Source organism: Melospiza melodia, chromosome 8 (genome assembly GCF_035770615.1).
Source record: "Melospiza melodia melodia isolate bMelMel2 chromosome 8, bMelMel2.pri, whole genome shotgun sequence".
NCBI classification, from domain to species: Eukaryota; Metazoa; Chordata; class Aves; order Passeriformes; family Passerellidae; genus Melospiza; species Melospiza melodia.
Window position 1 is genome coordinate 33,262,209 of NC_086201.1, and position 17,049 is coordinate 33,279,257.

The 17,049-nt window shown below is 42.4% G+C and overlaps 1 protein-coding gene across 12 annotated transcripts in view; it reads left to right on the forward strand.

Annotated features, from left to right (window-relative positions):
- Positions 1-17,049, forward strand: part of UNC80 (unc-80 homolog, NALCN channel complex subunit) — a 127,141-nt gene that overhangs the window by 47,793 nt on the left and 62,299 nt on the right. For 8 of the 12 annotated variants that reach the window (XM_063162619.1, XM_063162624.1, XM_063162620.1 and 5 more), the window contains exons 23-29: positions 171-383; positions 3,766-3,901; positions 5,467-5,600; positions 8,253-8,418; positions 11,787-11,990; positions 13,528-13,628; positions 16,305-16,502. In XM_063162619.1, the coding sequence (XP_063018689.1) occupies positions 171-383; positions 3,766-3,901; positions 5,467-5,600; positions 8,253-8,418; positions 11,787-11,990; positions 13,528-13,628; positions 16,305-16,502 (1,152 nt within the window). The remainder of the gene's footprint in view (positions 1-170; positions 384-3,765; positions 3,902-5,466; positions 5,601-8,252; positions 8,419-11,786; positions 11,991-13,527; positions 13,629-16,304; positions 16,503-17,049) is intronic. The other 4 variants (XM_063162629.1, XM_063162630.1, XM_063162631.1 and 1 more) reach the window with 2 other exon arrangements.

Sequence of the window (17,049 nt, forward strand, 5' to 3'; positions counted from 1 at the left end):
GATGGTGCAGAGAGACTCTGGTGTCACCTTTTTATGGAGACGTTGCTCATACCGTGTGACTCCTTGGCAAGCTAGCAAAGCAATTTTTAAATCACAGAATACTCTAATGTTCTGAGAGCTTCTCCAACGTGTGCTTTGCTTCTAAGGTGATTTTTTTGCAAACGTTTCAGGAGGCTCCCGTGGTGGCACGAGCAGCCCTGTTCCTCGAGTGCGCGCGCTTTGTGCACCGCTGCAATCGCGGCAACTGGCCCGAGTGGATGAAGGGCCACCACGTCAACATCACCAAGAAAGGGCTGTCCCGAGGCCGTTCTCCCATTGTGGGCAACAAAAGGAACCAGAAGCTGCAGTGGAATGCAGCCAAGCTCTTCTACCAGTGGGGAGATGTAAGTGTTGGTTTCTCTTCTGCTTGCGTTAAAAAATATGGCGAAATATGAAGGTGATTGGATCCTGTACAGATTTCAGTCCTTGTAGGATGGGGATTCAGAAGCCTTCCTTCCCACCTGCACTTCACAGCCTGCCAGGATCCCCTGTTCTCCTAAGGGAAGTGACTTTGCTAGGACATGTTCTCCCCAAGGATCTGTTTGGCCCATTCTCCTTTTTCCAGCACTTGTCATATGTGAATGGCTAAGGAAGAAGGAAGATGTGGGCTGTGATACTATTTTCTATTTTTCTTACTTCCAAATATATTTAGCCTTGGGCTCCTTGAACTAGGTGTGGTGCTGTGTCTTTAGTAATGAGTTTCTCTTTGCTGTACTTAATTCAGTTTCTCTTTGCACCCATACAGACTGTTAGCACTTAGAATTCTTTGGCAAGGAATTCTACACAGCTACTATGAGTCATGTAAAGAGTTGTCTGTTTTTCTTTGGCACTTGAATCCTTCAAGTTTTATTTGATTGTGATCTCTTACCATGCAGGAAGGAGGCAATTGCCCTTATCAGGCCCTATGAAAGTCACTTGGAATTTCCTTGTAAAGCCCCCAGGATATAATTGCTGAACATCTGACATGTATACAGGTCATTTCTCACAACTCAAAATAGTGGGAGAAGTTCCTTCGACTGGTTTCAGATGTCTCCTGGAAGTGAGCTTTGTGCTTCTCACCTCTTCTGAAAACCAGTGGTTTTTACAGTGAGCACCATGATTCCCATCCCCCCAGAAAAAGAAGACATAAAAACCAATGCTTTTGGAAATTTAAAAATCACGTTTTGCCTTGCTGACTTGAATTCTTGTAAGTTAAACCAACATGTGCTTCTCAGTGGAGCACATTGTAGGGAACCTCAAAATAAAGCTGACCACATTAATGCATTCCCACCACAGAACAGCCCAGGGGACAATCCAGCTTGGGTCTTAGAACCTGAGCTTAGTGTCTTTGCAGATCTCCTCCTTCCATTCCTAAAGCCAACTCAGAAAATGCTGCCTGGTCATCCTACTCTCTGGAAAAGTCTCAAACACAGGAGATTATCTTAATAACAGCACAAATACCAAAGTTCCTTGAAAAAGTAAATAGGGTGAAGGTATTTGTTTCTGTATTCCACGAAGTCACTGGCTTAGCCTGACTCCTTTGAGAACTCCTGTTAAGTGGAGAGCATAGGATTACATGGTCATTGAATTTTTGCATGTTTTCAGAGAGCCAGAACTATGAAAACATCTCTGTTTGTAGATGCTATGCTTCTAGACATTCCCTTTTCTCAGATTCTAAAAAAAATGAAGACAAGAAAGACACTAACTGTTAGAAGCCAGTTAAATTCCTCTTTAGCCATTCATTTTTAGCAACTGATATACCTGACCTGGAAAAAGTCCAGGAAGGTTTTCTGTTCATAATGTCAAAAATATTACCATGTGATTCAAGGTCATAAGAAAGGAGCCAGGGGAATCTGATCATAGGCAATTTAGCATAATTGTCTTCCCCTTAACTTTAATGGCATCATAAGACTTATCTGGATGCATTCTCCATTCTAAAACTAGTGTGTGTTTGCTGCTGCTTAGGAGCATTTCAGAAGGGGAGAGCCTTGCATTTACTAACTGTAAGATAAGATAAGATTTGGAGAGTAGTTTTAGAGTGTGGATTATTTTCCTTTTTCTGCAAGGTGTCTTGCTGCTCACTCATATTTCTGATTCTTCTCACTGAAGGCCAGAAGAGTTTATTTACCCCAGCCTCCCTAAAAACGATCAGAGAATCACAGTGACTTGGACTGCCCATGGCAGGAAAGAACCTTTTAAATCAAAAGACCTGACTTGTTCTGCTGTCTTTTAAAATAATACAATGCTAAATCTATTCTGATCAGGTTAGTCTGCCACTTCCTTTGACTGCTTCTGTTAAAAGGACTTTTGGTTTTGCTTCTGTGTTTGCTAGAAAACTGAAAATACAGAAAACACACTTCAGGAATTCAGTGCTCATTAAATGGGAAGCTGTGGGATTATGTCTTACTGCTTTAACATTAGGGTGGGCTACACAGCATAAATAATACATGATAAATTACTGTTTTATGGCATGCAGAACATTTCTTCCTTTAAATGCTGAAATTTCTTCCTTTAAATGCCTGAAATATGAAAGGAAAAAAAATTGAGATGTTTGCAATTCCTTTAGCAATGTACAGGCTCAGAGATAGCTGAGATTGACAACTATTTGTGTCAGCATGAAAACTACAACAATATCAACTCATTCTCTTTCTGCAGCAGAGTCTACCCTTTCCCCTGTTGCTGGGTTTCAGAGGAAGTGTTTAATAGCAAGAATAAGTGACCATTTATGTATTTCTGTGTCACTTCATCCACAGGGGGAAAATTGCATTGTGCTGGCATGACCATCGGTTCTGACTTGTAAAATATTTAGAAAACCTCCTTAGTATCTTTGTCTAAAACTATCTCATACTCAAATAGACCAAATGAATAATGCTGATGAAAACTGTAATTTAAAACATCTCTCCCCTCACAAAGTGATGACCTCACAGGGTAAAATTTCACATGCTTATCTGTGTTCTACTCATGCATGTGCAGCAAAGAAAATCAAGACAGTTCTCAAGAGCTCTCAAGTGTCCTAGCAGGAAAGCAATCTCCTTGCTAACACACCCTCACCTGGAGCTTGCTGACAACACCACAAGGGCTATTGACATGCTGATAGTTATGCTGGCAAACAGCCATGATAAACAATCAGCTTAATCAATCACTTTAAACAATCAGTTCCTCAAGGATGTAAGATGGAAATCTGATGGACTCTGCTCTTTCCGTGGATCCTCTGTACACCATTATCCCTGCACCTTCCGAGCTCCTCTAAGCACTTACAGCTCATTTCTGGGAATTGCATCAGTGTGTTTCTCCTTTGAAGATGGAAGCAGGCTTTCCCATGGGTATTTAACTGTCTTGTGGAGGATATAAGGACTGTTACTGGTTTCCTAATTCACAGCATGTTTTCTTTAAGCAGAAGACCTACATTCTCAGTGGAAAGACTTAGCAAAAACCTGGAATAAATATATCAAAGGAACAAAGAAAAGTGGAAGAAATTAATAGTTCGCAATGACCTAATCTCCTTCTGGCTGCCAGTTTGGAGGGGTTTATTGTTTAACTAACTTTACTGAAAGTTTTCATCCTGAAATTTTGACATCCTGACACTTTGCAAATTTTTGTTGACAAAAAGGGGGAAATAAGTTATAATTTTGATAGCAGTTTGTTCTCTACAGCCCTTTTCTCCCCTTTAGACAGTAAGGACAAAGCCAGGGCGCTGTGGTGGGGCTGAGATCCTCACGTGCCATGCTTGTGTTTGCCCATCTGCAGGCCATTGGTGTCCGCCTCAACGAGCTGTGCCACGCGGAGAGCGAGAGCCCTGCCAACCTGCTCGGCCTCATCTACGATGAGGAGACCAAGAGGCGCCTGAGGAAGGAGGATGAGGAGGAAGACTTTTTAGATGACAGTAAGGAGACTCCCTTTACTACAAGAGCCCCCGCTTGTAAGAACCTCTGCTTTAGGAGCACTTACTATTTTTTTTTCTCTTTTCATTTTATTACCACCCAGCTTTATTTCCCAGTCCCTCACTTTCACCCCAGCTTCCTCCACTGTTCTTTTTGCTGTAAAACATGACAGATGTGTGAGAGTACGGAAAGACTTGGATGGGAAAGGGAAGGGGAAACCAGAAAGTGAGCTGCAATTCCTGCACACAGAAACTGCAGTTGTAAGCAGGGTCATAATTTGTTTCTTGAGCCTTGCTGTCACCTGAGTGTCTAAAGTGGTTCAGGCTCCATTCCTCACAGTTACTTCTGCCAAAATATTTATATAAGAGCAGCCACTTTTCAGTTTCTGAACATTGAAGGGTCAACTCAGCTGATGTGAATTGGTACAGCTCTGCTAAAGGCTTTTAAATCTTGACTTCAGTATAGTGCCTGATTTTCAGGCAGAAATTTAAAAAAAAAGCATCATTAAAAATCTGTATAACAACTAGATGATGAAAACACATACATTTGTGCCTTGTGGAAGAGCTGTGACAGATCACTGATTCTGAATGTCTGTATAGGCCTGCAAGTTACAGCAAGCCCTGTGAACCAAAATAAATTGTCAAAACACATCCTGTTGTAGCTGAAGGTGGTAGCAAACATGATGTGCTCTTTTAGACCATTTGTGTATGCATGTGTGCTGCAGTTTACTGGTGCTTGCCTGCCTGTACTCTTGTTCCCCATTGGTTGTAGTGTTTTATCTTCTGCTTTCTCTCCCTGTGGTTCTGGATTTGTTTTTATCACTGCATAAAAGCCCACTTTGGGCAGTGATATAGCACATGGATTGCTTGCACAATTACAGATGTCTGACTTTAAAGGAGGCTACATTTTCCAATTATCAGGGTAGTAATTAATAATGATAGGAAAAGTATCTCTTTAACAGCTAGTCATAACTCAATTTATTTAAGATAATTTTCCATATTTGAAAGTAGTTCTTTTCCACAACAGCAAAAGATTTGACTGAATGCAAAACTGAAAAGGAAAAGAAGGGTATCTACTTCTTAACCTGTATTAGCCTTAAATGACATGTATAGAAAATGTCACAAACTTGTGGTTAGTTTAGTAGGTACTTCAACATAACATACTATAATATTATCCATGTATATAATCATGGGATTATCAATGTATACAATATCAATGTAATCCAGTCTAATATAATAAATAATACAATATAATAGACAATTAATATATAATATAATACAACATAATACAATATATAATTAATGTAATATATAATATAATGTAATATAATGTAATATAATATAATCAATGTAATATAAATGTTAGTATGATTTCATGTGCTGGTAAATCCATGGTTGCTGTTTGATTGATTCTGTTTCCTTTAGTGTAGGCAAGGTGGCACAGAAGTGTGGGGTTTCCTGTTTTTCAGAGCAGCTTGCATCGTGCACCATATGTGACAATGTCCATCACCTCTTGGCTCCAGATCTTGCATTAGCCCCTTGCTCATGACAGAAATATTCTTTCCTAGGCACTGTGAATCCTACCAAATGTTGTTGTCCCTTTGCACTAAAAATGGCAGCCTGTCAGCTGCTCCTGGAGATAACCACGTTCCTGAGAGAGACCTTTCCCTACATGCCCAGACCACGCACCGAGCCTCTTGTGGTAAGTGGCCCACACACACTGGAGAGGGATTTGCCCACAGAATCCCAAATTCCAGGCTCTGAGGAGGGGCAGGGAGGGGTAAAAACTCCAGTGGATCTCTGCAGGGAGAAAGGAGCCATTGTGTGGTGAATAGAAGATGGTCAGGGTACATGAAATGGGTTGGTTAAGAAGGTAAGGCCATGGAAGCACACCGTGTGCTGCTGGAAGTTAAAGAAAATTTCCAAAGAGAGAAGAGGGATTGAGAAAAAAGGGTGGGGGACTTGGGTAGACTATAGGAAGTGATGAGCTGAAATGCTCACTAGCTGATTAGCAGTGGCCAGGGACTGGAACAAGACAGAGGAAGGGAATAGAGTGGTTTGCAGAGAATTTGCCAGAACTTTAAAGGTGCACGTTGGTTTGGGTCAGACCCAGAGAATTGCAGGGAGAATGGGAAGAAAGGAAAGAGATGGGGACAACGAAGCAAAGAAAGAAAAAATCTCCATGAGACTCAGAGGCAAATCCTGGCATAAACAGTAAACTAAACAACTGGTTAGCTGACACTAAGCTGTGTCACCTGTGAATAGCAGAACACATGAAAACAGATTTTAAGTGTTTCATTCTTGTGTGGATTTTCTTATGTCTATTACTGTTGTTTAACATTACCTTTAGCCTGTTGTTTCAAAAAACACACATGCACACAAGTCATCTGTTGACAAGTTGTGAGAAGCAACTGCTCACTTTGAAAATTTAAAAAGGTTTATTAACCCTTAACAAAAATACAAGAAGAGGACTACATAAGGAAAAATTTGCAGTGCTGGGAACTGCCCTATGGGAAGATCAGGGGACATCTAAACTACAATAACTACACATGACTAAAGATTTTCTTAAATACTCACAGAATAGTCATCCCTTAATTGCAAGAGCCAATAATCTCATTATCCATCTGTAACAAAGCTGAGTTGACTGTGACTCTCACCTTCAGAGGTGGTTAGCATAGAATGAGATGAGAATTGAATGGCTGATGTAGTTTCAGCTTTTAAGCCAAATTTCTTTAAGAAACCAGGATAAAAATTATAAAGAAAAAAAAGAGAAGTTAAATCTCCATGAAGGATTTAGCTCTACTATCCTGGCTTTTGTTAATGACAGATGAAATTTTAGTCATGGCAATTATGCTTGACAGGCTGATTTATCTGGATAGCATTGTAATTAGGTTCTGAAAATGAGTCCAGATGCTGTAGATGACCTCTGATGGAGTGGCTCAGCCCCAAGGTGTGCAAGAAGGACAGTTTTAAAAAGCAATAAATTCAGCAAAATCCTCCTTAAATACACTGGTGATATTACATCATAATAAATCACTGCATCCACAAGCAGGATAATACCATGGTTTAGAATTCACGTCATTAAGTACTTAGGCTTGGAACTAAGAATATGTTGGATAATGAGGGTCAACAGAAATCAGTGCTTTTATGTGAGCTAGAAGTGCAACTGGTTAATCACTTTCTAGACTTGTGTATGGGAGACAAGGAGGAGGAATTACTCTGTGAGCTATAGGTGAAAGAAACCTCAAGGGCACATTATGTAAGAGTCTGTAAGAAAAAATGGCCATGGAGTGCTGCTTCTAACTTTGTAAAGAGGGGAAAAAAAGAGGCAACAGTAATTCAGATTAAAATATTAAGCCTGTATTTTTGGAGCGATGCTTCCTTTCCAAGAAGATCAGGTACATAATGTAATGATCCATATAGCTGGAGTTTCAGTAGAGCAGATCTCACTTCCACTGGTGTTTGTAGGCAGACCTGTTCCATAGGTAGGAGCACAGCCTTGGAGGCCTTGAAGAACTGAAACATTTTCAACTGAACTAGTTTTGGTGAGCTAGTTAACTACCAATAGAGCAGGCAGACTTGCCAGGGCTGTGGGCTGAGTGAGGTGCTGTGTGTGGGTCCTGACTGAAGTTTCACCCAAAGCCCTGGAATGATCATGGAGCAGATACAAGCTCATTTTGCTCACAGCTGGAGCCACTCCAAACCCACCTGGATGTGTTCCTGTGTCACCTGCTCTGAGTGACCTTGACTTGGCAGGGGGGTTGGACCAGATGATCTCCAGAGGTCCCTTCCAATCCCAATAATTCTGTGGTTGGTAACTCTTCCATCCTGGCAGGTGGCTCAGACTGCTGCAAGGCCAAAGAGCAGTTGGCTTAGATGTGATTAAAATAAATCCCATCTGAAGCAGTTCTTCCTCAAGAGCTGGGGGTGCTCAGCCTGGGGAAAAGGAGACTCAGAGGTGACCTTATCACTCTGCACAGCTCCTGAGAGGTGCCTGTGCTCAGGTGGGGTTGGGCTCTTTCACCAGGCCGCACTGACAGAATGAGAGGACACAGCCTTAAGCTGCACCAAGGGAAATACAGGTTATTAGGAAAAAGTTTTTTACAGAAAGCGTGATAAAGTTCTGGAATTGTCTGCCCAGGGAGGTGGTGGAGTCACCATCCCTGGATGTGTTTAACAAAGCCCGGATGTGGCACTGGGTGCCAGGGTTTGGTTGAGGTGTTGGGGCTGGGTTGGACTCCTGATCTTGAAGGTCTCTTCCAACCCCGTGATTCTGTGAGTCCTGTGAAGCTTCTCTGGCTGCAGTGGGAGCTCACACTGCTGGCACATGTGTGTGGTCTCCGTTCTGCTGCAGGACCTGGAGAGCTGCAGGCTGCGGCTGGATCCCGAGATGGACCGACACAGGTATGAGAGAAAGATCAGCTTTGCTGGGGTTCTGGATGAAAATGAAGATTCAAAGGATTCCCTGCACAGCAGCAGCCACACCCTCAAATCTGAGGCTGGCTTCGAGGAGAAAAAAGGTTTGTCAGAACAATAAGGCTTTTGTACTCTCAGGGCTTGTGAAGTGGCGCTTGATTTTGTGTTTTCATTTGCATAGACTGTGTTAAGAAGCAGGCAGCCATGGAGTCTCGTGGCTTTAAACCATTTCTGAGACGCTTTTGGCCTTCAGGGTTCAATATAATGAATGTGAGAAGCAAAGATGTTAAATTTTATAAAACAGTGCTATGACTGAAATCGATCGAAAGCTTTGCACAATTGCTAAAAAGGAGCAAGCCTTGTTTGAAACTGCCTCAGTGAGATGCTGAGAAAAGAAGCATCACTATTTGATTCACTGTAAAAATAAAGATCAAAAGTGGTGTTTGTTTTTTAATGATCACAGTTTTTCACTTTGGGGAAATCACAGATAGAAGGGAAGATTGGTATTTTTCCGTGGAAAATCTGTACGGGTTTGGAAGTCATGGCATCACAACAAATTAGTGTGATTGGCCTCTTGAATTCTTTGCTACCACATGAAAAATCCACTGTGTGGCTTTTGATGGCTAGCAGATTGATGTTACCAACATCCTCTATAGTGTACAAGCAGACTTCAAGCTCACTGTGTTTGCTGAGAGCAGCAGATCGTTTCCATTTTTGAGCCATCTCATGCAAGACTCACATTCTATCTGATGGTACAAGTGTTGCAATACAATATAGTCATTGTGTGTGTATTTGCAATTAGAGACTAAACTGCCAGATACCTCTAGATCACCCTCTAACAGGTTTCCTAGAACTTTTTACATTCTGTCTTGTAGTAGTTATTTACAGGTGCAGGGATTTGAGTGATAATTTTGCTTGAAAAGGTTAAATGTTTAATGATTGTTTCACAAGAATGAGGTCTGTGGCTGGTTTTCCTCTCAGAACTGTAATGTGTATTAATGAATTGGAGGAGCTTTTATTGACTTCTGCCAGCTTTGGATAAAGTTTATGTGGTCTTCAGCTGTGACCTTGCCACAATTACTGGAGAAAATATTAGAAATGCTTCCAAGACTTATGTGGTGTAAAACTTTTCCCAAACCTGTGTGTCTGGTGGGCCAGTTCCTTCTGTGCAGACCCACCTAGGAAAGGTGAGCTGGATAAATTGATGCTCAACCTCATTTTGTCTACTCTTGGTATATTGGCAGCCCAGAAAAACACACAGCCTTATGGTCTGTCTGTTAGTCTTAAGATGTGTGGGATAAGATGTCTCTGCCTGTTTAGATGAGAAGAAGTTTAGGTTGGGGTTGGGGTTGTTTTTTTTTTTTTGAGGATACCTTCAAGCAGGCAGTCCTGCTGGAAATTGCTGGTGGAAAGTCTCTAACTATCCTCTTTTTCTTAGAGACAATGCTGACTTAGCTTTTCCTTTGCATGTTACTGTGCTACAGGCATAATGGATTTTTGCAAAGATAGTATTGACTTTCTGCACCCTTTTCTCCATTAAAGTACATTTTCCTGGAGTTTTGAGTTTTCTTTCCATTTTCCCTTTTCCCTAAGCTGTTTTCCTTTACTAAAGTTGCCTCTTTAATGATTTTAGACATGGAGAAATTGACTATGGTAGGAAGGTTGAATCCTAATATACTTTAGCAAAAATGTAATTCCAGTATTTTAGAAGCTTAATAAATGCAAGGTAATGTTATATTTTAAAATTACAATAATTATGTTCTTCTCTTTGGCCACAGCATATTCTTCTGGGAATCCACCTGGGCCAAACACTACAGAGGCATCTTTCATAATCTACACTTTCCTAGATAAGAAAACGTTGTTGTGTGAATGTAACTAAGTTTTGCTTGCCTGCAGTGAGGGGTTTCTTTATCTCAAACTCTTTGATGAGTGCTAATCTGTTTCCCCTTCATTTCTCTTGAGTGTTAAAAACTTTGCTCTCATTGCTCCCCCCAGGCATGGCTTAGCAGCTCCCCCAAAGCCACGGGTTTACTGTATAGAATCTGCTCCAGGTAGGTCTGAAATGCAGACTCCACAGCTAGGTAGATGCAGGCTCTCAGATGATCACAAGTGCTCTTTGGGTGCCAAAATGGGATTCTGCAGAGCTCATGAAATGCAGTTACATGTGCTGAAGCAGTCTGGGATTCGTGGAGCTGATGTGAACATTGTTCAAGCAGAAGCGATTGCTGAGGAACTTAGCATGGGCACTTGGAGGGAGATTCTTGGGTCACCCAGCAGTGCTTTGCCAACTGATTTGTGAGGACTGAGGGATAGCTCCCAAAATATCCAGCTGCCTTTGACCAGGATGCTAGCCACTGCAAATGGGAGTGGGAATTCCATTCTGGAGGAGCTGGGGGCAATCTCAGGAGTAAAGGTGTGTTTGCTTTATCCTGAAACCAAAATCCAATTCCATTTAAATCTTTTGCTTACCCATAGTATCCTAAAAGCTCTGTGCTGTTGGTTCCCAACCACACACCAAAGGTAATTGATCACACGTGGCCTTGCCTGGTTAGACCTGCCGTAAAATGACTGAGTGTTGCAACATTTGGACTGACATACTGCCATGTACTGCCTTTGAACTGGGAGGAGAATGAAAGTGCAAACAGTTGGTGCTTTAAACATTGAACCATTCCATGTCTGTGCTCATCAAAAATGCAGAGTGTCAATGGATGTTGTTAATGCCTGAAAGCTGCTGATTTGTCTGAAGGAGAAGATCTACGTGCTTCTGTTTCCTCTAAAGCATTCTAATGATGAAGAGTAACATGCAGAGACACGGATTTATGCAAACCTCACTTCAGAGAAGCCTTGAGTGCTAGCCTCATGGAGCAGACTCCCCTCTTGTATAAATAAATCATTGATCCTACTGCAGAGCTCAGGGAGGTTTACAGAGCCCAGGCCCATGGGAAAATAGGTTTGTCCAAGGTGCCTTGTTCATGCTTGGGATTCAGCCAGCTGTCCATAGCAAGAGGTGATGCTGCACTAATGTAAACTCTAAGGACTGGCAAAGAAAACTACAATTCACATCCATTGGGCAGATCCTGCTTCCTGACAGGAATTGATTCAGTTTGGTGTAAATTGTAGGATTTTCTTGTCCACGCTTTGGGTTTCTGTTAGTGCAGATGACTCCACTTGCTGGTGGTTGAACAAGGGCTAATTCCAAATACAGACAAGGCCTGAGGTGATGTACCAGATCTCCAGGATTTGAGGTGTTGACCACATTTTTGTGAAGCATCTTTGCTCCCCGAGTGATCGAGCTGCATTGGCGTTGGCTTTGGAGGGAGCCTCTGACCCCACTCTGATTCCCTGGCAGAAGACGCTGCAAATACAGGCTGGCAGCAAAGGGCTGGGAGGGCGGGGAGGGCCAGCATCTCTTTCTTTTTTAAATGGGGAAAAATTAAGGGGAAAAAAGTCCTCTTTTATTCTTTCAATACAGTTCCCAGCAGGAAGATCAGGATAGGAGGCTCCCGCTTGCTCCAGATTAAAGGAACCCGCAGTTTCCGGGTGAAGAAGGGGGGTTCCCTTTCCAGCATTCGCCGGGCCGGCAGCCTAAAGAGCACCAAGTTATCACGGCAGGACTCAGAGTCTGAGAATGAGGAGCTGCAGCTGTCCCACAGCAGGGACACTGTCACTGATATAGGTAACTTAGATGAGTGGGCGGAAAGGGAGGGGACAGCAGGAAGGATAAAATTCTCTTGATGTGATCCCAGCAGAGCTAGAAATGATGAGAGAGATCCCCACCTCTGCAGGCTAGGAAAAATCTGGAGCTCTCTTCAGGGACTGCCTGGGCCAGGGCCTGGGAGGAGCACGGTACAAATCCTGGGTGCAGTGTCAGCTCCATGCACAGCTTGTCAGCTCAGAACTGTGTTAAAGCATGAGCTCTTAGAATGCTGGCCTGCCAGCTGAACGCTTGCTGTCTGTAGGGGAGCACATGCACCTGTGTATCTGCACATACACACACCCCCCTAAATCACAGGATATCATGAATACATGAGGTGATATGTATATATGATATTTTATTGTCCATAGCAACAGATTGGCTATATGTGTGTATATATTTATATATAAACACATATGTATTTAGGCATGTACTTCATATTCTGTGTGAGATATGATGTCATAAGCATGTCTGGTGACATGTAAAACATGTATTCATATATGCAGAGCATTAACATTCACATGCTGCACACTATATTTCTACATACTGGCATATAGATTTATTTTTGTGGTTTACAGGTGCTTTCTTTAGTATTTAAAAGATGGATGTCTGTAAATTTATCTAATGGGAACAAGATGTGCATCCTACTTTGTGAAATCTCCATCACAGTTGAATTAAAGGGCTTCCCTTCACGATTGGTGTTAACCAAAAGCTGTGGATACATTTAGAGCTGGAATAACCTCCCAAGTTTAATGGTCATTTTTATGTTGCCCAAAAGATGCTTCAGTAGGAGAACACGGAGAGTGGGATTGTCAATTCTGTAAACTTTGACGAGTCACAGTTCACTTAAAGAAGAGAAAAAGGGTAAACTAAAAGTAATTTCCAGCCAAGTCCTAATATCATTAGTATTAGTTTTATAGGAGGCCCATAGGGTGTGAAGTGGTTAGGGGAAACACAGGGGTCAGTGAAATTCTCAGGGAAATCTCTCCCTTGGCTGAGGTCTGAAGTGTTCTAGTGTTCAAGAATCAGGATTTTTTTCCCCTTTCATCCCCATGGCATTAGCAGTTTCTATGGGCAATTAGCAGGGATTTTCCTGTTGGCATTTCCAGTTGGGTGCCACTTCTGGTTGGATTTTTGTTGACTTTTTTAACCACAGAGCCCAGTCAATGCAGATCACTAAACCAACCATTTGCAGCATCTGAATGGTGCAAAGAATTTGTTCATGATGGTTTTGGATTATCCATTTCCCTTCCATTAAAGAAAAAAAAAATAAAAACGGAGGGACAGATGTTTGCTACTGACAAGATGGCCCATGGGTCAAGTCCAAATAGTTCTTGTAAGTGTCAAGCCAGCAGAGGACTGGGGAGGGATGTCCCGATGCAGTCTTTCCAGTGTGACACACTCTGTGTACTCTCATCTGTTCCCACAAGGCTGGCCTGGCTTACAAGTGCTGTCCCTAGTCTTAAAGCACACAGGGAGCAGTAAAAACAACAACCTTTTGGGTATTTTTCTTTTGAAGAAGGGAGCCCTTGGAGCGCGAGCGAGCCCAGCATCGAACCCGAGGTACTGAGCAGCACGGGCATGGAGGAGAACTATCACCGGAACATGTCCTGGCTGCACGTAAGTACAAGCTGCCAGAAGTGCTCCCAAGGATGGCATTTTCAACTAAGAACACCTTGGTCTGGCAAAAAACAGATCACAGTTTGTGCTTTTCCCATATAGCATAAAGGATCTCAGGTGTAAGCAAGCTGCGACCTTTGGGGATTGTGTTTGCCATTTCTGAAATGGAATTAAACCTCCTTCTCTCTAGGTCATATATTTGATTTGTTTTCTCCCTAGGTGTGCAGGGACAGCCATGCTGCCTCAGCTGAAAAATAAATTAGCTCAGTACCTTATCTCCAGCATGGCCAGTAGTGTGTGTTTCAGGGAGAGCAACACAATGGGCTACAGTGTGAGCTGGGCTTCTGGGAAGTGGCATTTTAGAAACTGCCTGTGTAAGCCAACAGGGCCTTGTTGAACAGGGGCTAATTCCAAATACAGACAAGGCCTGAGGTGATGTACCAGATCTCCAGGATATGAGGTAGTTTGTGTAGTCTTGACTCTGTCCAGCAGCAGACAGGGGTACAACAGTGCAGATATGGTTTGGCCATGCAGGGTCTAAGGCATCCCTTTGGGCAATCTCTGTGCCCTAGACTTAAATCTCTGTGATTTAGACTTGCCAGAAGTCAATTGGGCAAGTCTGCATTGCTGTGCCATGATTGATGGTGTCCTGTGTGAGCACAGACACTCTTTGACTTCTGAGTTGCCTTTGGGAATGGCAGCTTGATATCTGACTTGATATCTTCATTTTTCAATACTGACTTGATGTCTTCATTTTTTTCCCTGGGTATTTCACAGAGCTGCCCCATTCCTATGGCGTGTGGGCAAAAACAGGCTTAATCTAATAGTTTGATGTCAGAAAAAGTTTTTGATAGTTTTCTTTTTCAGATGAGGCTGGCAGGGCAGGGAACTTGAATGCCATGTCTTCCAATCTAGTACCTCAATCCCTGGACTACCCTGCTTTCTTTAGTACTCCAATGCTCTTGGTAATGGTTACACCTCATTTGGAAATTCCAGTGTACTAAAGTGAGTACATATGTGTACTAAAGTGTTGGACATATGTGTTTGTATTAGAGGCTGCATTACTAGTGGATAAGGGAATTTCCCTAGTTAGAAGCTTTAGATACATCATGGTGTCCTTGCTCAGTGTGGGAAGCTGCATGAACTCATGAATTCTGAAAGAAACTTGAGATGTTTGTCTCACTTTACATGAGATAACCTTGCACAGGAGAAAGGAAAATTTGAAAAATCACCTGATACAGTTAATGACACACAAGTACCAATATTACATGACAATGCTATTTTTTTCCATTTGTTAGAAAGGAGGAACGGTCACTAAAACTAAAACTACAAGCAAAACAAAAGCCTGCTTTACTTAGTTGCCACAAGCAAACAACTCCAAAGGATCACTGGTTCCAGTTGCTGCTGTGAAGGCATCAGCATTTCCTTTACATGTCCTTTAGGGAGCCTGGTGTCCTCACTACTCTTAAATTACAGCAATTTATAACAGTGGACCAGAGGCTGGTAGAAGCTCTACGCTGCTGCTGTACGATTTGCACATTGATAAAAATATTGAGTTATTCTTGACTGACCCCAAAATGATAGGAGGCCAGAACAAGGAGGCAAACACAGGAATCCCACAAACATTACATAGATTTGTTTTAGGTTAAGCTCCTGTCATTTTTAGAAGTTTCAGTATTTTAAGGTTGAGAAGGATGTGGCAGCCTGGAGAGAGAGCCGTCAGACTGCAGCTGCACAGACATAGACACAGTGGATGAAAAATTGGGATAGCTTCCTTCTGGTAGTTCTGGGTACTTCTGCACTGGACTGTGGGGGGGAACACAAAGATTCATAAAGGCCTCTTAAGACCTGCAGTGTGAATGGCTTGGAGATGTCTGTGTGTTTTCCTCAGTGCTAATAAGAGGCTGGGTTTGTGTGTAATGTGAAGATCAATGTACAAAGAGCTGCTGGGCTGAGCTTTGCTCCTCTGGCAGGAAACCATCTGAGTTACACCAGAGAATGGTCACTCAAGTGTAGACTTGCCAGGGCTATCTTCAATTAAGTAGCTTAGAGACTAATACCAGTGTTTCTGCAGCTGGGCTCAGAATAGCTAAATTCCAAAATATTTACCTGATTTCTAGCTAAGTTTTACTACTCCTTGCTGCCATATGGCAACACTAGTAGAAATAGCAACTGAGCCAGCTCCCATAGAGCTGGGCTGGATGGGTCTGCCCAATGACATGCAGAGCATCTGACACAGCTTATTTCTACCTGAGAGCATCCTGAGATATTTCCCTCTGCACCCCTTGAAGGAAACTAACCCCAAGCATGGTGGGTTTGCAGCTTTATTAACAATTGGGTGGTTGATGGTTTCCAGTCCAAGCTCTCATATCAGAGTGGTGATACAAACTGAGAGTATGCTGTTTTCCTCACCCTTAACCTTGCCACTAGCCAAACATACACATCTATAGCAGCTCTGTTCCTTTTCTTTGTTAGCACTAATGTTTCTTTAGCCATGCCCAGCTAGTTTGCAAACCTTTTGTCAGTATGAAGACCTACACAGATAAATACCTTTTTAAACCTGCGTTGAGCTTCACACCTCCCTAGCTAGGCTGAGAAAAAGCTGGCTTGCCCGTCCCAATCCCTGCCTGTGCAGCTCCGTTTTCTGTAGGTAACTGTTTATGCTTTAATTTCCAGGTTATGATCCTGTTGTGCAACCAGCAAAGTTTCATCTGCACACACATTGACTACTGTCACCCCCACTGCTACCTGCACCACAGCCGCTCCTGCGCCCGCCTTGTCCGCGCCATCAAACTGCTCTATGGGGACACAGTGGACTCCCTGAGGGAAAACAGCACCCTGAACAACGTGGCAAGAGGCAAAAAGCAGAAGGAAGTGAGTAAATGGAAAAAGCAGTATGTTTTAGGGTTGGTGCAGACATGTCATGGTTGCCTTTGCAAACTGCGTGATGTACTCATACAGCTCTTTCATGACAAAATGGATACAGGTTTTCCTAAGCTTGGCTTTGCTGTAAAAAAATTCAGCATTCAGGGTTTAAGTCATTAATGTTGAATTAAATCATTCAGCATTATGTAAGGAATGTCATCTCTATTGACTGGGATGAGTCTTAGTTGCTGATAAGGTCATTTCAAAAGCTTACAACCTGACTTCACTTTTAATGCTATTTTGTGGCCTCTACTTACTACCCTGTGGATTCTGTCTCTCTTTGTTCATGTTTTTTCTTGTCTATTGGTAATAATCACTCTTGAAATTCTTGTAAAATCTTATGTAGTTTCTTTCTTTTAGGTCTGAGCTCTCAGCTGTTCCAAGAACTGTACACATTGATCTTTAATGTTTGTCTCCTTTTAATGACCCTTTCAGCAGGGTATTCAGACAACTTTGTGCCTTTTTATATGTAAAAGTGTACTTTTAACTTCAGTGG